This window comes from Panthera pardus, unplaced genomic scaffold, assembly GCF_024362965.1.
Source record: "Panthera pardus isolate Hobbes unplaced genomic scaffold, ASM2436296v1 HiC_scaffold_10, whole genome shotgun sequence".
NCBI classification, from domain to species: domain Eukaryota; kingdom Metazoa; phylum Chordata; class Mammalia; order Carnivora; family Felidae; genus Panthera; species Panthera pardus.
The window spans coordinates 4,386,664-4,408,216 of record NW_026526655.1 but is presented as its reverse complement, the minus strand read 5'-3'; the positions used below and the strand labels follow the sequence as shown (position 1 = coordinate 4,408,216).

Here is a 21,553-nt window from a genome sequence, read left to right as displayed (position 1 = left end):
CACCTGTGGCGAGGGCTGTATAATGTACAGACTTGTGGCATCGCTGTGTTGCACACCAAACTAACGTAGCGTTCTATGTCCACCGTACTTCAGTAATAAAACAATAAATCAGTAAGCAAAATATACAACTAATAACAGTAGAAAATACTACTTGGAGAAAATCTTATGAAATACAAAAACACCAAAAAAAATCCGTAACTCTGGGGCCCCGGTATTGCCTCTGTGCTGCCTCATTAACCCCCACAACCCCAGGCAGCAGGGGTGGTGACCGCCTCGTACAGGTGGCCAGGGTGGGGCTCAGGGGCACCCGGGACACAGAAAGTGAGCAGTGGGATCTTTCTTTCTTTTCTTTTTCTTTCTTTTTTTTAACATTTATTTTTTGTTGAGAGACAGACAGAACACGAGCAGGGGAGGGGCAGAGAGACAGAGGGAGATGCAGAATCCGAAGCAGGCTCCAGGCTCTGAGCTGTCAGCACAAAGCCCGACGCGGGACTCGAACCCACGAACCACGAGATCATGACCTGAGCCGAAGTCGGACGCTTCCCCGACTGAGCCACTCAGGCGCCCCTATGAGCAGTGGGTTCTTAACGCTGCATTATTTATCATTTCTCTCCTTCCCTGTCTTTCCTCCCCTCTCTTTCTAGCTTTCTTACAGGCCAGCTACAAAAAATCAAAGGCAAATGGTAACTCAGAAGTCATTATTGCAATAATGTATCCAAAACAGCTTTAGTATCAGTAACACACATGACTACATTTTAGAAAATCACTTAAAAAGATGATGTCACAGAGAGAAGCGGATACAAGTCAGGGGGGTTCACAGAGAGGATGCTGCTGAGAAAACCCCAGTTTTCAACCCCACCCCCCCACCCCCATTAATGACATAGGTGCAAATGGAAAGATTACCAAGAGCACTTTTCTTTCCTCAATTTGACAAAAGATTAAAAAAGGTAATAATCTATGTATTCACTAGTGTGCCCACCTCATAGAAGGCTAACCAAGCGCTGAAAACATCGTCTGGCAAATATCTTAAGGACGTGGGAAAACCCAATGTTACCTTTTAAAAAATTTAAAAAGATTCGTAAAGTTGAAATTAAGTACACGTGTGAGGGAAAAAGACGCAAGGAGATTTAGGGAGAACTTTTACAGTGGCGACCTTGGCGAGCCGGGATCAGGAACAATCTAAATCTTCCTCTTTAAGCCCCTCCCCACCTCGCACATTTTCTACACGAGCATGTGTCACTTTTAACGTTGGAAAAACAGGATTCCTTTAAAGTAATGTGAAAACTGAGTGAAAAAACAGATCCTAGTATAACTTGGCAGCTGTAAGTATTGATGAAATGAGCTCCGAATACATATTCCAAATCGTGGGCGTATATATAAACTGTAACTTCTGGTAATTTTTCAAGTTGTCATTTTGTGTCCTGTTGGAATTTTGCTTGAGGATGGGTCATGTTTCATGCTTCAAAAGACAATATTTGCTTTTTATTTGTCTTTGATTTAAAAAAGCAAGGAAAAGGATTTTTATCAAAGTCAATCAGTTAAATGTAATCCAATTAGGAAAATAAATTTGCCCTTGACCTTACGTTACTTCAAAAAGAGGGGTCTTTATGTCTTTGGGAGTGATGCTCCCCATACCCGTGGGACCCTAACTCGGTCTCCAAACTGTCAGGCCAGTGACACCCGGGTGAACTGCTCTCAAGGACTGGCCAGCGAGGGCTGGGTCTCCAGAGGAGCCACGTCCCCGGGAACAATGGAAGGGGCCCTTCCCCCCTTTATTTATTAAAAAAAAAAAAAGGATTCTAATTAAATTTTTTTTTAACGTTTATCTATTTTTGAGACAGAGAGAGACAGAGCATGAACGGCGGAGGGTCAGAGAGAGAGGGAGACACAGAATCTGAAACAGGCTCCAGGCTCCGAGCTGTCAGCACAGAGCCCGACGCGGGGCTCGAACTCACGGACCGCGAGATCATGACCTGAGCCGAAGTCGGAAGCTTAACCGACTGAGCCACCCAGGTGCCCCAAAAGGATTCTAAATATAAACCAGCATGATATCACCCAAAGACTCAATTCTTTTGAAGTTATGCCTTTCTACCCAAATGTGCACAACGGCACAAAATCATCCCAAGTGTAGTCGCTCCGGGCACAATTGTGTAATTGGCCAAGCACGGAACCCGGCGATCCCATCACCTGCACAATTCACCTCTTCCACGTGGAATTCATACACCGCTCCCTTCTCAGCGCCAGGCAGGTCCTGACGGGGCTCGCCCGGTGGTTGGCGGAGGGGCATGTGAGCGAGCAGGTGGTCACAGGACGGGAGAAGCAGTAATGACCTGACGTCCAGGTCTCGGCGCCCCGCGTCTCTAAACAGCCCCGCGAGGTAGGTGTGAGTCTTGTCCTCATATCACAGATGAGGAAACTGACCCACGGAGACGAGGACTCAAGGCTGCACAGCCATCTCCAGTCTGTGTTCTTAATCGTCCTGCCAGCCGTCAGGGGCAGGGATGGTGGGTGTGGGGCTGGGCAGAGCTCAAGCGGGAGACAAGGAGGAACTTTGAAGGGAGACCCCTCAGGGAGGGTTTCGTGGAGTCTCGGCCCGAAGGAGAAGTTAGTGAGGCAGAGGGGAAGGGCGGGAGGAAGCAGGAGAAGGTGCGTGAGTGGGGACACCGCCTGAGGCCTTGAGGCTCACCCTTTAAGGGTCTCCATGAAGGAGGGGGGCCCACGTGGAGATCCCAGCAGGTGGCTGAAGAGAATCTGGGAACATCTGCGTGGTGCCTGTCTTCCTTCCCGTGCAGCTTGGTTGGAGGGGGTTGGAGGGGGTTGGAGGGCAGTGAGGAGGAGGGGCCTCGGTGGGTGAGGGTCCGAAGGAGCCTGCCCGGGCCCTGAGGCTTGGGCAGGACACCACTCGTGCTCCGGGGGGACACGGAGTTCCCAAGAGAAGCGGCATCCCAGAGAGGCCACGCTCAGAAATGAGAGGCCAGGATTGCAGGTGGCCAGCGATCGGGGGCGTGTGGCGGAAACCACAGGCTGCGGAAGGAAGTCCCGGGGACCAAGCGGGTGGTCATTCCTCGTTGGACCAGGTGACTATGCTGTGAGCCTATGGGACAGGTGACAGCGCTGACCACAGCATGTGCCCAGACGCTGTCACACTCGTCCGGCCCCTAACTGTCAGCATGAGGGTTGAGCTTCCCTTCGTGGTCGGGTGCCCTAAGGGGAAGAGAAGTGGGAAAGCATTCTTGATAGGCATGTGGACGGGCTCCAAATGTACTCAAAACAGCCCGAAAGACGCTCTGTTAAACCGGAAGGCTCGGAGTCACCCACACCCGGCAAATTTAAGCTTTTCTTAGACTGTGTGCAGGAGACGGGGCGGTCCGAGGGCGAGGTTAGAGGCAGGAGTACTGGGCTTTGCTATCTGGAGAACAGAAAAACGTGCCTTTTTTAAGGACTGAAAACACTGGTATCTCTGCTGATGGAATGCCGTTACATTTTTAACAGCTTTACTGACGTATAATTGATACATGACAAACTGTCCCTTATGTGTACAGTTTGGGAGGTCTGGGCTCTATATATGCCCATGGAACCATCACCAGAATGGAGCGTAAGGAGGGAGCCCGATAAAGAAAGGAGAGCATATGTGCACATACGTACCACCCTCTGTTAACAGCGGTATTCACTTCTTTATGATCATTACCGGCACAGAATTAACACAGCCTCAAACTCCGCACTTTAAATATGCTTTCACTGAAAACGCCCCAGTTTGCTATAACGTAGCCTTGGTCAATAAGGTATAAAAGGACAAGTTCACAAATTTATTCAATTTTGAATTTTTAAAAATCATCAGCATTTTCAAATTGTATTTCTTTTCATTTTTGAGAGAGAGAGAGAGACAGAGTGTGAGCAGGGGAGGGGCAGAGAGAGAGAGAGAGAGGGAGACACAGAATCCGAAGCCGGCTCCAGGCTCCGGGCTGTCAGCACAGAGCCTGACGCGGGGCTCGAACCCACGAACTGTGAGATCATGGCCTGAGCTGAAGTCGGCTGCTTAACTGACTGAGACACCCAGGCGCCCCAAATTGTATTTCTATAATAAAGGACAGAGCTTCCCAATCAAAAGCAATTGATTGCTTCCTTTGTTTTAAAAAATGCTTGGGGCGCCTGGGTGGCTCAGTCGGTTAAGTGTCCAACTTCGGCTCAGGTCATGATCTCATGGTTCACGAGTTCGAGCCCCGGTCAGGCTCTGTGCAGACAGCTCGGAGCCTGGAGCCTGCTTCGGATTCTATGTCTCCCTCTCTCTCTGCCCCTCCTCCACTCATGCTCTGTCTCTCTCTCTCTCTCTCTCTCTCTCTGTCAAAAATAAATAAACTTTAAAAAATATATAAAAAATAAAAAAATGCTTTATTTATTTTTGAGGGACAGAGTGCGAGTGGGGGAGGGGCAGAGGATCTGAAGTGGGCTCCGTGCCGAGGTCAATGAGCCCGACGTGGGGCTCAAACTTACAAACTGCACAACCATGATCTGAGCCGAAGTTGGACACTCAGCTGACTGAGCCACCCAGGCGCCTCGAGCATTAAAATAGTTTTAAGAATTATTTATTTATTTCGAGGGAGATAGAGAGTTAGGGAGGGAGAGAAGGAGGGAGGGGCAGAGAGAGAGAGAGAGAGAGGGAGGGAGAATCTCAAGCAGGCTCCGTGCTGTCAGTGCAGAGCCCAATGAGGGGCTCGAACTCACGAAACAGGAGATCATGACCTGAGCTGAAGTTAAGAGTCAGATGCTTAAGTGACTGAGCCATCCGGGCACCCCACTGAATTGCTTTCTTTAAAATAATTTTTTTAAAGTTTTTTAATTTATTTTGAGAGAGAGAGAGGGAGAGAGAGCGAGAGCGAGAGAGAGAGAGAGAGGCACAGAGAGATAGGAGAGGGAGAGGATCCCAAGCAGGCTCCGCACTGTCAGCACAGACCTCGACACGGGGCTCGAACTCACAAATCAGGAGATCGTTACCTGGGCCAAAGTCAAGAGTCCGACGCTTAACTGGCTGAGCCATTCAGGCGCCCCTGAATTGCTTTCTTTGAAGAAAGTTTGTTATGAAATTTAAGTGTGGAGGAAACTATCGGAATGCCATACAAATTTAACACGGGTAGTTTACGACGGCCGCGTACCTCTAAACCTTGATGTACATGTGATATCTGGTGCTGTAGAACACGTTACATCAGAACTTAGATGCACGTGTGTGTCGCCACTGTTTCTGTGGGGAGGGGACCAGACGTGGCTGCCCTGGGTGCCTCTGCCTCCAGGTCTGCCACCAGGCTGCAGACCAGGGGTGTGGTCTCATCTGAAGGCTCTCTGGGGGAGAATCCACGTGCAAGGTCATCACGTGGCTGTGATGGAGGTTGGTTCTTCCCCGACTGCCGGATCGAGGCCCTCCGTTCCTCCCCGTGTGGGACTAGCCCACAACGTGGCCGCTGACTTCTCTCAGAGCAGCGAGGGAGAGAGCCAGAGAGAGGGCAGGAGAGGCAGGCAGGAAGGCAGTGACACCCCATCACTGTGGCTCTGTTCTTCCTTCAGAAGCGAGTTACAGGTCTACGTCACAGTCAAGGGAAGGACATGACGGCAACAAGAGGTGAAGTCGCTGGAGGTCATCTCAGAGGCTGAGACATAAATACCTTTTAACGGGATTCCCTGTTGTCAACAGTTAAAGTCTCCGGTTCTGAGAAGCCAACCAAAGTCGGTGTCTGAGCGTCTCTGAACCCGGTACGATGCGGCACAGCTCCCCGTAAAGGAAACAGATGGCCAAGTCTGGCCTCCGCGGCTCCTGGGACGGAGCACTACAATCTGCCCTCTTTTTCTCCACCCCCACCCCCCGCCTTGAAATAAAGCAGATTTTAAAACTGCTCGAATTAGGCTGCCTGCAAAGTGTTTGTTCCGCTGTGTGGAAACTTCTGTGCTCCACAAGTGTCTGTCCTAACCACGTGTGATTCTCTAAAAACGAAGACGTTTCAAAAACCCTCTTTCGTAAAGCAAGCTTTAAGTCAGTTAACGTTTCACGCAAGGGCATTAAAGAGGACCCTTCACGCAGACCCTGGGGCCTGGTCCCCAGAGCTGCTACCCACCCAGCATTTCAAGGAGGCCCAGGGCCCCGGTGTCAGGTCACCGATGTGGCAGTTGCCTCACAGAATTCTGACAGAGAAGGGCTGTGACTGAGAATCCCAAGCTCATACAAGGAGACGGGCTGGCCAGATCCCAGGACCTGCTTGTGACTGGATCCCTCGGCTTCCAGCCACACGTGGCCCAGGAAGCCCCACAGCGTGGGGCTGTGTCATCTACCCATGACGTTCAATTCCATGTGGTCACAAAAGTACCATATGGACCTTATTAAAAAAAAAAAAAAACCCAAAACACCAGCACAAAAAGCAATCTCGTTAAAAGAAAAAAAAGTTCGTTCCTGAATTCTTAGCCCTGACATTCCGCTTTCTAAAATGAAGCTTAAAACTCCATGAATCAGGGGGGGCCTGGGAGGCTCAGTCGGTGAAGCTGTCCAACTGTTGGTTTCAGCTCAGGTCGTGATCTCAGGGTTTGTGGGTTCGAGCCCCGCATGCTGACAGCATAGTGCCTGCGTGGGATTTTTCTCTCTCCCTCTCTCTCTGCCCCTTCTCTGCTCTGTCTCTCAAAATAAATAAACTTAAAAAAAAACCCCATGAGTCTATCTACAAGGACATGCTTCTGTGCTTACAAACATACAAGAACCTCAACCCCTACAGAAGAGACCATCGGGACACATCACCGGGCCGCTCGCGCTTACCTGCATTCGATGAACCAATGCCGAATCTGGTCTTGAAGGTTCTCCTTGATATCTGGACCTTCTATTAATTTCAGATCATCCTTGATTGTGACCAAGGCTTCTCTGTATTTCTCTTCATGCTTCATCTGCACCTCATTCCTCAGGGAGGTCACCTTTTCAGCCTGGATTATGGTGGCACTGACTTCATTAAACAGGGGAGGTGGATTCTGAAAACACAAGATCATAAAGGTTCTCATGCCAAAGAACACCAGACACTCGTGAAATATGTCAATGTCTCTGGTGGCGTCTTATCAAGGCATACAAGACATGCACATAGAACGAAAGAATCACGGCTGGCGGGCGGGTCTTAAGAAGTGATTCACCACCGTGGGGAGGAAAGATGGGGATCACTCCGTACCATCTGCCAGCTGGGGGGCGGTTAGCTGGAAAAAAAGCATATTCAATAAATACGACAAAAAACTGTTCACACTATGGAAAGTCACATGTTTCCAAATCTTGGTTAATGGGACAGCAAAGATTATAGAGGAAGAAAGTATTTGAAGCAAGTGGAAAGTTTGGGTGCTCCGATTGCAAGAAAAACTACCCCCAAACCAACTCTGCAAACATCCCTTCCGTGGTTAAAGACCTCCCAGGGAGGAAGTTCTCCGCTGACTCCGGACATTCACCCTGATAGTACATCTTGTTGCTACAATGTTCTGCCTTAAAATCTGCTGGTTAGCAAGTCAACAGAAGTCTGGCTAGGGAGTGCCAATCAGATGCTCAGCACTGCTCCAACATCTATGGGGTGGTGGTGAGAGAAAATACACAATCACCTTGAGGGGAGCCTGGCTGGCTCAGTCCATAGGGGATGTGACTCCTGATCTCAGGGTCGTGAGTTCAAGCTCCCCGTTGGGTGCAGCACTTACGTAAAAAAAAAAACCAAATCATTTTGAGACATAATCCCTGCTCTTTAGGGTCCTCTAAAACGGAATTGGCAAGACAGGAGTAATGGATGCCATGGTAGGGAACAACGCCAGCCGCCCTAACGACGCTTTGCAACATGGGTTTGGATGGAAGTTTCGGACCAAAAAGGGACTTGGAGAAGGAAGACGCCACAGGGCAGTGATACCTGCAATTACATCCCTGAAGCTCTGCTTCCTTCACAGGTAGAGGATCTGAGCTCTAAGCAGCTCAGAGAGTCAGCCCAGGCCAGAGAGCAGAGAAAGGGCACACTCAGTGGTCTGCGGGAGCCAGCCCGCGACGGCTCATGAGAGCCAATTGACCCATTTTCCAGAAGTTTGCAAGCTGGCTGTTACCTGCATTGTTCATTGTGAGCATTTTAGAATGCTAATTTCTATAAACTTACAATTAAGAAAATTGCGTTACAAAGCCCTCAATACTCAAAACTCATCACTTCCTAATGGTCTGACTGGGTGTTACTGTATCATCTGCGCTCTCGGCATTGTGCATGTCTGCCCTAGCGCCACGGTGAAAATACCACATAAAGTGTGCCACGGCACCGACCTGCCCAACTGCGCTGTATCGGTTAGCGGCTCGAATGGGCGATGGGGATATTTACACTGTGGAAATGAGCAAATGCTCCCGAAGTTGAAGCGGAAGTTGCTCTGATTTTTGTTTACTCTTTTTTCTTGTGTTCAGTTTTCATTTTGCCGAAACACGCCCATGAGCGTAACTTGCAGACTGGAAACGTGCAGCCGTGAATCTGCTAAGTACTTGCACTTTGGAGGTGTTTCCTGGCGTCCCTCCCACCTTTGGCAGCGACCTTGGAGGAAACTTCCAGCAGGCAGAGCCGCCCGTGACTGGCTTGTCGGACACGGATGTTCCTCGTACATAAGTTCTTCTCCCTCCTGCTTTACCCTTGGAGCTCTGAACGTTTATCAAAATGCGTCCAGGCGGGGACACTTACTCATTCATCACACTCTCCATTTGGTGGGTCTATTCACTATAAAAAATTGCGTCTCCGACTCTGAACACTTCCCTGCTATTATTGCCTCTTCCCCCATTTCTCTCTCTGCAATAAATGTTAGATAAAATTGCCAGGCCACCAGATCTATCTTCTGCTAGGCTGAACTTTTCTCCTCTATGTTCCATTTCTCCTTTATCTATTTGCGCTGTGTTATCGGAGGTTTCCTGAACATTATCTTCCAGAACTAATTTGATTTTCAGTTATGTCCATTGATTAATTTGCATTTATTTATAATTTTTTTAAAAGTTTACTTAGAGAGAGAGAGCATCCTGGGAGGGAGGGAGGGGGAGAGAGAGAGAGAGAGAGAGAGAGAGAGAGAGAGAGAGAGAGAAACCCAAGCAGGCTCCAGGCTGTCAGCACAGAGCCTGACGTGGGGCTTGAACGCACGAACCCTGAGATCATGACCTTAGCCAAAGTTGGATGCTTAACCGGTGGAGCCACCCAGATGCCCCTGGGGAGGTTCTTTTAGAGGCAACGTATCCTCAAATCTACTGGTGACTTATTTATCCACATTTTCTTTTTTTCCTCAAAATTCTGGAGAGCTTAAAAAAAACCAGATTCCCAGTTTAATCCTGGGAGTGAGGAAGAATCAAGAAACTAGCAGTTTTGGAAAATCCTCAGGTGATTCTGATAACTATCCAGGCCAGGGTTTGGTAACCTGTAGCCCGCAGGTCAAACCTGGCTCAAATGCATGTTTTTGTGAGTAAAGTTATCCTGGATCACAGCCGAGCCCATTTATTTACATATTGTCTGTGGCTGCTTTCGTACTACAAGGACAATGTTGGATGGTTTGTGCCAGAGACTGTCTGGCCTGCAAAGCCTAAAATGATGACAGAGAAGGAGGAGGGGGAGGAGGAGGACCGGGAGGGGAAGGAGGAGGAAGGGCTGTTTAAAAGAAGCATCACAGAAGATGATGCACGTATCATTTCCCGAATGAGTACACCCTCACTCTACAGAAGTAATCCCTCAACTCTTACAATAATCCGGCCAGGCGGGTATTTTTATCATATGAGAAATGAACCACAGAGGCTAATTAACGTTCCCAAATTCACACAGCTGGCAAATGGGAGAGGTAGGAAACAATCAATCCCTGGCTTATCTGACCCAAAGCCATGGTATGGGGTTTGGGACAGAAGCCTGGATGTAAGTTACGGCTCAGCCATTTGCTACCTCTAGGAGTTTGTAAAAGGCATTGACACTGTTACGGTTTAGTTTCCTCCTCTTTAATGGGAACTGCGTAGTATCACACTGCGAAGACTGAGTGAAGCGCCCTATGTGAGATCCTGTTACAGAGCCTGGCATCACGTGAGCCCTCGGTGCATTTACTGTGGCCGCCGCCATATCAGCAGGTGCACCGACGTCTAAGTGTGTGAAACCCAGGAGTGCTAGGGGGCTACCATATAAAGAAAATTTCAGGGGTAAGAGAAAAACATTGAAGTTCATTTCAAAAGCTTCAAAACAAATACAGGATAAAATTCAAACATGGAACAAAATTTTGCCTTGTTTACAAAAGACATTAACAACATTACAAACTTAAATTAATTAGTTGGAAAAACATAATCTTAAACACTCAATTGATGCTGTATACTAAAATAAGCTCCAAATGGGTGAAATAGTTAATTGTAACACGTATGCACATAAGTGTGCGCGCACACACACACACACACACACACACACACACACACAATCTCTGAGAAATACCTGTGAACCTCTGGGAGTGATTTGTCAACTAGAAATACAATCAAGATGCTGTTAGAATACAGCACCCACTCAACAACACAAAGTCAGTGAAAAAAAGATGAAAAAAATTACACATATAACACTTTAAAAATATGCATTGAAAAGTCTAAGGAAATAATCCAATTGTCTGAGTTAAGTATAATGAAAACATACTTTTATGGTAGGAAAAAAACAAACCCAAAACCACTTTATAAGTGAATCTGGAATGAAAATCATAGGATCACTTTAAAGAACAACGTTAAAAACAAATGATCTAAGTTTCCTTGCTACGCGTGTGCTCAAATGCCTCACTCTATATTCCGTATCTTGTGCCAAAACAGATAGAAATTTCCTTTATTTAATCATTTTAAAAAGTACCCAATTCTTGTATTTTCCAGGTGATATTTTTTATTCCTAGTATGTACATTTTCAACGTATGAAGTAGAATCTTACAATTCACATATTTTTACCTGATCTCTTCAATGACTATTAAAAAAATTTTTTTTAATGTTTATTTATTTCTGAGAGAGACAGAGACAGAATGCGAGTGGGTTAGGGGCAGAGAGAGAGGGAGACACAGAATCCGAAGCAGGCTCCAGGCTTCCAGCTGTCAGCACAGAGCCGGACGTGGGGCTTGAACTCACAAGCTGTGAGATCATGAGCTGAGCCGAAGTCAGACGCTCAACCGACTGAGCCACCCAGGTGCCCCACTTCAACGACTATTTTAAGTTCACTGTGTCCGTGAAGAGGTTAAAATAGATCTGTACCCCAATTTTTTTTGTCTGCGATGAATGTGTAAAATCGTTTTGAAGTCTTGCATTAATTTTCTGATTCTCTATCAGCCAATCATAGGATCTTGCTTTACCCTCCCTTACATTGTTCTTATGGTAATTTGCAGCAGATTTCTTTCATAGATGTACGCATGCAAAATATATTTTTAGCTCGTCTTTTTCCCTTTTGTCTCTAAAAATGAAACATTGAGGAGGTGACTCTGATTTGGGTCTTGGCAATAGCTCCAGAACTCTGCGAAGCGTTCAGCCAACTTCCTTACACTTGCATGATCTTTGAGCAAAGCAGAGAAATTTCTCAGCTCTCACTGGAGTTTTGCAACAACCCCAGTGGTATGCACTCTGTCCTGAGCGTTCTTCCTCTACGTTCCCTGACTGGCGTCCACGTCCATTTTGGAGGCAGATACGAGGATGTGACTATCCCACTGAACAGACGAGGACCCTGGGGATCATACCTAAGTGGCTCTCCCAAGTCGTTCTACATTAAGGAAGAAGCTGGTAGTAGGGTTTCCCGATTCCTTCCGTTCTGTGTTCCTCCCGTGACACCATGCTGTGCCGTTAATACGTGTGTATTCATGCATGTTTCTTGATATAGACTTTCTCTGACGAAAAATACATTTGGGGTCATTTGCAGCTTCTTTCTCTAGTTGCTTTTGAATTTAAAGGTCATAATATATTTAGGTCCTATGTTAATGAGCAGCTTTTCCTTTGGGCTAAGATATCTTTTCCTCGTTAGCAACTTTGGTCATATGGAATTCAAATTTGTTAACTCACCGCATAAACAGCAACTCATTTAAAAATAAATTACAAATATTAAAGGGAAAATAGAGAACATGATAATATAGTATATATTGAAATACATCAGCTGTAGAATAATGCATCTTAATGAAGGCTTCCCATGTGAATAAACCATTATATTTACAAGCTTTCCACAGTTAATGACCCGGAACCACATAGCGAAACCTACGTTTATAGCAAGGTCCTCTGTCAGCAAAAATATACATATTAATAATTGATGTTGCCGTAAACATAGGACATCTGATGATGCTTCCCGGGTTTGCGGGGAAATAGGACTCCACGGTCCATTAACTTAAAATGCTTATCTAATGTTTGATGGGCTTTGTCTTTAAAAATCCTTGTTCAAATTAGTCAGATAAAATGGACATTTGTCCACATGAAAATCTGTTCAATTTGTCAGTCACAAATACACTTGCAGATAAGTGATTTAATGCTGGCAACTTTCTCCAGAAGCTCATTGTCTTGGGGGGGTTGCGTCTTTATGGTGCTTTGTTGTCACTGAAGGCAAAGCCGAAACGGGTCTGGGGGAGGGAAAGAGTCCACTCTGAGCAAATGACCATCCCGTGAAATCTCTTGCTGTCATCAGTGCAGAGATTAATTAGCTCCAGAGCCTTCTGATCGCAGCGTGTGCTGGTGTTTCATTAGGAAGCATCTAGAGGCGGGCTCAGTGGGCTCCCTGCTCCCGCCTCACGCTGTGGAGGAAACAGCTCTTCGGTGGATCCATTTCAAGATGGTGTGGGCGCGTGCGCGTATGCTCCTTAGTTTATGAAAACAAGCCATTTTGTTCCGTCATTTCGTTCCAGAGTAACAGACCTATATTTATATGTGTGTGTTTATACAAATACACCTACTTAAAAAAGAGGAACCCAGCAGAAGAAGTGGAATAAAATTGTAAGCAGACCCATAGCCGACGGTAGTCTCCTGCCCTCCGCCCAGAGTAGTTATGGTAAGGCCTTATTTTAGGATGCCGCAATTTTAGTGCGTGCAAAACTATTAGATAATAAAACATTTTCTAGCTCGTTAAGCCTAACTTCTAAAAATTGTTTCGTAGATTTAAGATTTGCTTCCTTAGGAGCTGGGCTAGGACAGTCACGTTGAGTTTACAACTGATAAGTGATAGAAGCTTACTCAGCCACATTTGTGTCCTACTTTCTTTGAAATATATATATATTTTTCTTGAGAGAGAGAGAGAGAGAGAGCGCGCACGCTCAGGTTGGGGAGAGGAGCAGAGAGAGAGAAAGAGAGGGAATCTCAAGTAGGCTTCATGCTCAGCATAGAGCCCGACTCAGGGCTCAATCCCACGACCCTGGGATCATGACCTGAGCAGAAATCAAGAGTCAGACGCTCAACTGACCGAACCACCCAGGTGCCCCTCTTTAAATATTTTTAAAATAAACACTTCGATGCCACTTGTAGGCTGTGAGGCACTAGTGTAAGTGGTTTACAAATACTAATTTATTCCTCCTAATAACCTTATGAGTAGGTGGCATTATTATCTTCATTTTATACAGGAGGAAACTGAGGCACTGAAAGGTCAAGAACTTGACCAGGGTCACACAGCCATGAAGCGGCAGTCTGGGGCTTTGGCCCAAGGCGTCTATTTCCGGCATCTCTGCTCCCACCCTCTATGCTCAGCTGTGTCTCTCCAGTGACAGGTTTCTTCCAGCTTAACCCATTTTGTCTGAAAATGTTAAAAAAAAAATTTTTTTTTAACATTTACTTATTATTGAGAGACGGAGAGAGAGAGAGAGAGAGAGAGAGAGAGAGAGAGAGAGAGAAAGCACGAGCAGGGGAGGGGCAGAGAGAGGGGGAGACACAGAATCCGAAGCAGGCTCCAGGCTCTGAGCTGTCAGCACAGAGCCTGACGCGGGGCTCGAACCCGCAAATTGCAAGATCGTGACCTGAGCCGAAGTCAGACACTTAACCGACTGAGCCACCCAGGTGCCCCTGAAAAAAAATTTTTTTAAATGGGTACGATAGATCATACTTTAAAAAATGTTCATTTGTAATTTTGGTAGATACTGCCGATGCTTTCCCGCAAAGACGTTGCAAGATTTACTCTTCGCACAACAGTGTACAACAAAGCCCATCTTTCCATACTTAAATAGATTAAAAAAGTTGGGCAGTTTAGTAGGCAATTTAGAATCACGAAGGATGTGAACATCTAAACCCACGATATTAAATCATTTGAAGAAAAGGAACAGCTGGTGCTCACATAGTGCTTACTGTGTGCTCTAGGTGAGACACTATCTTAAATGCTTTCCAGAGAGCAGTTTCCTTAGAAATTAACACGAAATCTACGAGTGCGGTGCCATGGCCATCTCCATCCCGCCTATGTGGAAATCGTGGCACCCAGAAGTCATGTCACTCCCGGAAGTCCCCACAGCTGGGAAACGGTAGAACCAGATCTGAACGCGGATGGGCGGGCTCCTGAATTCATGGCCTTCACCACTCTACCTGCTACATTAACAGACTGTGTAACAAGCCCAAATCTAAGGTAGTTGAGGATGAACGTTCTGCCCTTGGATGTAGGCTAAGAAATTCTGGGATCAGGGGCGCCTGGGCAGCTCAGTTGATTAAGTGTCTGACTTCGGCTCAGGTCATGATCTCATGGTTTGTGAGTTCAAGCCCCAGGTGGGGCTCTGTGTTGACAGCTCATAGCCTGGAGCCTGCTTCGGATTCTGTGTCTCCCCCTCTCTCTGCCCCTCCCCTGCTCGTGCTTTCTCTCTCTCTCTCTCTCTCTCTCTCTCTGTCCTGCCTCGCTCATGCTGTGTCCCCCTCTCTCTCAAAAATAAATAAACGTTAAAAAAAAAAAAAATCCTGGGAACAGGCTACAAAGGAAGGATAAGGAAGAGAATTCTTTTTGTCATGTAATTTCTGATGGTCTGGGGACGCGGAACAAGAATACAGCAGAATTAAAATAGTAATAACTTAATATCAAACGAAAGTTTCTGAGTAGGTAGGCTGTAAATCCCATTTAACAGAAAATGGTGCCCTCCCTCAAGCTCTGATCTCTCTGCCCAGCCTAAGAGCCTTTCGCGTACACCTGACCCAGGGTCACTGCTTTTCCTGGGTTGCGAACTTTTTTCTGGTGCATCACACACAGTGCGTGTGGCTTGTGGGGGCAGCGCTCGCTGCCTTAGGGGACTGTCACAATTCTCCCCCCGCAGCTACATGGGGTGGTTGCAGATCAGAGTCAGACCACGTGCGCTGCTCCAACTCCATTACTTTCTGAGATCCTACTTTCAACAGGCTAATTTCAAGTTCATTAATCTGAGTAGCAAATAACAAAGGCCAGGAGAGTGTGTATTTTGAAATTAGTGGCATGGGTATTTTCTGCAACAACTTATTTTGGAATATACTGTGTTTCATTACGTAGACAAGTTATCACACTTCTTCATGATTCAGTTATCGCGACAACGTACTATGCTTTTCCAAGATGATTCATGTTGGCCACTGCTCCTTGAAGGCCTATCCTACCCCAAGCTGTAGGTCAGGCCCTTTACCTGGAATCTCTCTGCGAAATAGGTGGCAGCATCCTGCTCTTACGGAAGAAGAAACTGAGGCTCAAGGGAGGGAGGGTATGCCACCCAAAGACCTCCCACAGGTCCCCGTGTAGAAGTGGGTGCACAAGCGGGCCACCCAGAAACCTGTCTTCATCAACATGGCGGAATAGACTCTTTAAGCTGGTGCCTGGAGACATGCGCTCATTTCGAAGATGCTGCCTCCCCCAGGGACGCTTAGGAAACAGTTCTTTTGCCTTCAAAAAGTAAACTAAAACTAAAACTACACAAAACCCCCACGAATCATGACAAATCTGTTTTTTTTTTTTTTCTGAGAATAAATTTCCAGAAACAAACATCATTTGAACTGTAATGAATAATATATATGACCAAGCTGGATGATGTCGGTTTTGGTTGGAACTAAAGTCGTGACCACAAAGAGCACGTCCTCTTGGTCCTTCTCTCCTTTTGGCTCTGAGAACAGTTCCCAAGGAAGAGCCCATGACCACCGATGGCTCCTGACATACATACAGGCTTCCCAAGTGGGGCTTCTGAGGGGGCTGCGTTTCAGGAGCTCACTGGGGGCCCAAGCTCCAACTTTGGGTTATTATTCTTATTATCATTTATTTATTTATTTTGAGAGAGAGAGACATAGAGAGCGAGCAGGGGAGGGGCAGAGAGAGAGGGAGACAGAGAATCCCAAGCAGACTCCGCACTGTCAGCGCAGAGCCCAACATGGGGCTCGATCTCACCAACTGCGAGTTCATGACCAGAGCTAAAACCAAGAGTCAGACGCTTAACCGACTGAGCCAGCCAGGTGCCCTGGGGTTATTTGTTAATAAGGAAGACCAGATTGACCAACAGATAATTTATAATACAGCTTGTTTGATGTTAGAATCTGAAGGTGAGCAGGGTTTTATGGTGCTTTGAAGACTTAGTTGACTCATTTCCAAGCGACGGCTCTTCCTCTTTAATAACTGTCCCCCAGCGTTATTATAATGAAAACATTGCTAGCTCCAGGGTAACATAAAATATACGATGGGCACGACCATAGGACAAATTATTTCAAAGGGATCCACAGAATGAAATATATTACATTCATTAATTTTCCTTCCGCTCGATTCACCCCATTGGCTCTGCCAATTAAAGTAACTGCACATGAATTTTTAGAGTGCTATTTATTTTCTTTTGTAGATTTTAGAATATAAATATTTAAAATGGCAATATCAAAAAAATAATTTATATGACAATGGTAAAGGAAACATTTGGTCAGGAAAGGAAGGCATAATGATGTCTGTTGCTCTAATTCTGGTTTCAGTTACTAAATACCTGGAAATAGGCCAAGCTTCCCAAAACATACAAATACTATTTTGATCAGATAAGTCAACGGCTTATTCGCTGGCGTGATGGAACGAAATGAAGTTATGGAAAAATGAAATTTTAAAACGAGTGGACAATATCTTCATTAGTGATATAGTGGAAAATATATTCAATTGAAAACATTTCTTGGATTTGGGGTAATGGCTTTTTATGGTTATCAGCCAGAGGACAGGAGATACCATTCTCTTAAAAATTGAATCCATACATTTCTCGATGGTGTAAAATTTCAATAGAATACACACTACCAGCAGGAGACGTACTTGGAAGAAAAAAAAAAAAAGGCAAACCAGAGAAAGTCACATTTAACGCAAAACAGACAAGTTGCTCTCTTTATGTTATCCAAACCCTGAACTGCTGAAAAATTAACACAGACTTCTTTGATTTGAGCTGAAAAGATATAAACTCCAAAGTAAAACAGAAAAAATACAGTAACAAACACGTAATTCTGTCTTTGTGTGCTATCAGTGTAAGCAATTAAGATTCTCGGATGAAAAAGAGTGCTAGGCTCTTCCTGAGTTTCTGGCTACGTGTTACACGTAATAGACATCCAGGACATGCATGCTGAGTTAAATTAAAAGGAAATTGTTGAACCAAACTGCTAATGTAAAATTTCATGTCAAACTTAGATGATCTTAGACTGAATGTTTTGACTGCTAGTTAAGTTTGGAAAGTACAAAGTTGGAGTGAACCATTGTTTTTTTCACGATATCGTACATGTGTCTGCCTCTTCAGGGCTGGAGAGAGAAACAGATTTATATCTTTGTCTGTCTCCCCATCCATATGCACCAAATGATGTGGAGGTCTTAGGGGAAAAAAAATTGGTATGATTCTACGCCCACTTGCTTTCATTTTAAATGTGTACTTTTTCCCAGTTAATGAAGTAAAGTTTAAGCATGTTGAAAAATACAATGACAGACAGAGAAACAATCTTCCAAAGTCCCCACATTAAAAAAAATGAATGCTATTGTACACGGTATCTTTTCTTTCTTTTGCAAGTGCATAGATGTGTGTATATATTTAGTTGAAATCATATCAAATTATATGTGTAATTCCAAACCTTGAATTTTTACTTTGAGCGTTTTCATGCCATCAAAAACTAATCATAAACATAGTTCTCAAAGGTGACATACGACTGCATTAATGTGGGTCCACTAGAAGTTATTTAACTACGTCCTTACTCTGAACCGGCTTTATCCCCGATTTGTCATTATCAAAAAGAACCCTGGAGGAGACTTCCACGGGCATAAATCTCTATTTCGGATGGTTTCCTCAAGACAGAGATAGAACGTTGTGGGGACAGGATGTAAACATCTTAACCATCGTGCACTTTGCTCATCGTCTTTTAGAAAGGCAGAGTCCACGTAACTCATGGCGTCGCCTCCCACCCTTGCCAATAATTACAACTTGAAAAAAATTTTTTTCTTTTGCTTATAAGATAGAAACAACTTAGCTTATTTCACTAATTCTTTTTTTTTAATGTTTACTTATTTATTTTGAGGGGGGCAGGGGGGAGAGAGAGGGAGAGAGAGAGAGAATCCCAAGCAGGCTCCACGCTGTCAACACAGAGCCCAATGTGGGGCTCGATCTCACAAACTGTGAGATCGTGACCTGAGCCGAAACCGAGAGTCGGTCATTTAACCGACTGAGGCGCCCAGGTGTCCCATATGTCACTAATTCTAAGATGCATGGTTTTCATAGTTAACGTGTCCAAAATTAGGGATGGATGTGGATTACAATCAAGGTGGTGTTTTGTTTTATCTGACAGTATTCTCTTTAAGAGCATGTAAAGACCACGATGCGTCTTATAATTGGTGACATCTCAGATTCAAGGAAACGCAGTATCTCATTTAATTTTTGATTTGTGTTTTTTGACCACTAGCAAATAGTCATGATTCTCATAGAATCATTTCAGTATACGCTGCAATGTCCCAGTGAATTGAAAAACAGGTTTTTTAATTGTGGCTAAACAAACAAACAAACCCATAAGAGGCACTTTCTAGGGATACAGCTCAGCAGTGTTCTGCGTCTTCACACTGCTGTGAAACAGATCTGTAGAACTTTTTGATTTTGCAAAACTGCAACCCCACACCCACTGGGCAATGACTGCCGGCCCCCCTCCCCCGCCCCCCGAGCCTTTGGCAGTCATGATTCTGCTCTCTGTGTCTCTGTTTCTGATGACTCTGGGTGCCTCATACAAGTGGGATCGGGCAGTATTTTTATCTTTTCGTGACTGCTTATTTCACGTCACACGATGTCTTCAAAGTTCGCCTGTGCTATAGCATGCGACAGGCTTCCTTTTTACGGAAGGAATAGTAAAGAGCCACTCACCCACGTGGCTCTTTCAGCACACCCAAGCAGGTGCACAGCAAGAGATGGGCTGGGGTCCCAGGTGTCTCGATACCAAAGAGAAATGTTGACTCATTTTTTTTTAAACTCAGAGATCAAAGGGAAATCAAGAAAATAGGTGATGAAGATTGAGGTATTTCTTAAATCGTACATACATACTGTATGACTGATCGTATTCTTTAAGACAATAAAGGCTGGATGTCACCATTTAGGCTTTATAAACACGTGCAGTGGCATCAGACCCCTCCACCGGCTGACTACACCCTTCCAAGTGTCTGGAAGATGGGCCTGAATTCTTTCCACAAGCAAAATAATTCGTATTTTCAATTCTGTGCTGATAACGGAGGTGGTGCACAGGGGTCATAGTGGCAGGGTGGAGTGGTTGGTCCAGGACACGGGGCCGAAGGGAGATACAAGATATTCCAACATCAAGTGTATTTACCCCGCCGTTGGTTACTTAGAACGTGCCATCATAACACGGATGAAAATTATACAGCAGTAGCCCGAATGTGGGGCTCAATTACAGCTTTTCTATATTTAATAATATCGCTGATACGATCTCATAATTTATTTAAATCCTCAAGTCCCAAAAAGAAACTAATATTTTTATAGGAGAAGACCTGATAGAAATATGGGTGAAAGGAACACGTCGAAGGTGGATCACAGAACTGAGAGAGCTATTGTGCCTCACTGTGCTCGTATCACCCACACACTGGTCACCACCTGATTTCTCTAAAAGTGAGAAGGTGGAATGCAGTCTTAGAAAATATAACTTAAATACAAAAAGGAAAGAGTAATATAATGAAACCCACTTTCCTACACTGGTTACAAAAGTATAAATAACATTTGTTATTTTTTTACTTCTCACGTTATTCTTTGAGTTCATATATATATATATATATTTAAATTTTTTAATGTTTGTTTATTTTTTGAAAGAGAGAGAGAGACAGAGTGCAAGCGGGGGAGGGGCAGACAGAGGCAGAGACACAGAATGCAAAGCAGGCTCCAGGCTCTGAGCTGTCAGCACAGAACCCGATGTGGGGCTTGAACCCACGATCTATGAGATCACGACCTGAGCCGAAGTTGGATGCATAACCTCTCTGAGTATATTAATTGTTAAAAATAGAAAGCAAGAAAAATCATAAATCCTGATTTTTGTCCTATTGAGATATACATTTGGTAAGAAGTACACAGACGTGGGAAAATGTATTGTGAATCGGTATTATTTAAAGTTTCGGGGCACCTGGGTGGCTCAGTAGTCGGTTAAGCGCCTGACTTCAGCTCAGGTCATGAGCTCAAGGCTTGTGAGTTTGAGCCCCACATCAGGCTCTGTGCTGACAACTCAGACCCTGGAGCTGGCTTTGGATTCTGTGTCTCCCTCTCTCTCTGCCCCTCCCCCGCTCATGCTCTGTCTCTCTCAAAAATAAATAAACGTTAAAAAAAGTTTTAAAGGTTCAGTTAAAAAGAAAGCTACAGATTGTCTAAACCATGATTCCTACCATTTTCTCCTGGGATAAAATTTTGAACATGTACTTTATCTGTGATTTTTTAGACATAAAAAACACGTTTATTGTAGAGAAGTGTAAAAATAAGCGAAAGCATTAAAAATAGGATCACGGGGTTCACATTTTACACTTGGCACGTTACACAGAAACTCTAAACACACTTCTAAAGCCACACAATGGCACGTTTTAACTGTGTGAACTGTTTCTGGGCACCTGTCTACCAAGTATAAAACTGCTCTGATACAAATAATTATATATCGTAAATGTTGCTCACATTTTTTTTTTTTAGCATGGAGATTGCAAGGGTCAGGATTACTGAGCAAACAGGCCTAAGTGTTTTTTTTTTTTAAATGTGTTTGATGTTTATTTATTTTTTGAGAGAGAGACAGAGAGACAGAGCATGAACATGGGAGGGGCAGAGAGAGAGGAGACACAGAATCCGAAGCGGGCTCCAGGCTCCTAGCCGTCAGCACAGAGCCCGACGCAGGGCTCGACCTCACGAATTGCTAATCATGACCTGAGCCAAAGTCAGATGCTTAACCGACTGAGCCCCCCGGTCTCCCTTGTGCTTTAATGTTTATAAGGAGACAAACTGTCCTCAGAAGGGTGGGCGCACACTTAAACCCTGGTTATTGTCCCCGGGCTGCACCTGCCCCTGGGTCCTCGCCCAGTCCGGGCATCACCATTACTGGCTTTCTTTTCCTTTCTTAGCAGAGATTTAAAAAACATGGCGCGAGAGCACTGCCGGGCTGGCTCTT

General features: G+C 45.1%; 1 protein-coding gene across 1 annotated transcript in view; it reads right to left on the bottom strand.

The window, feature by feature from the left end:
- The window catches only part of IQCA1 (IQ motif containing with AAA domain 1), a 154,361-nt gene that overhangs the window by 112,285 nt on the left and 20,523 nt on the right, over positions 1–21,553 (bottom strand). Inside the window, exon 6 of the mRNA XM_053903354.1 lies at positions 6,791–6,996. Coding sequence (XP_053759329.1) covers positions 6,791–6,996 — 206 coding nt within the window. The remainder of the gene's footprint in view (positions 1–6,790; positions 6,997–21,553) is intronic.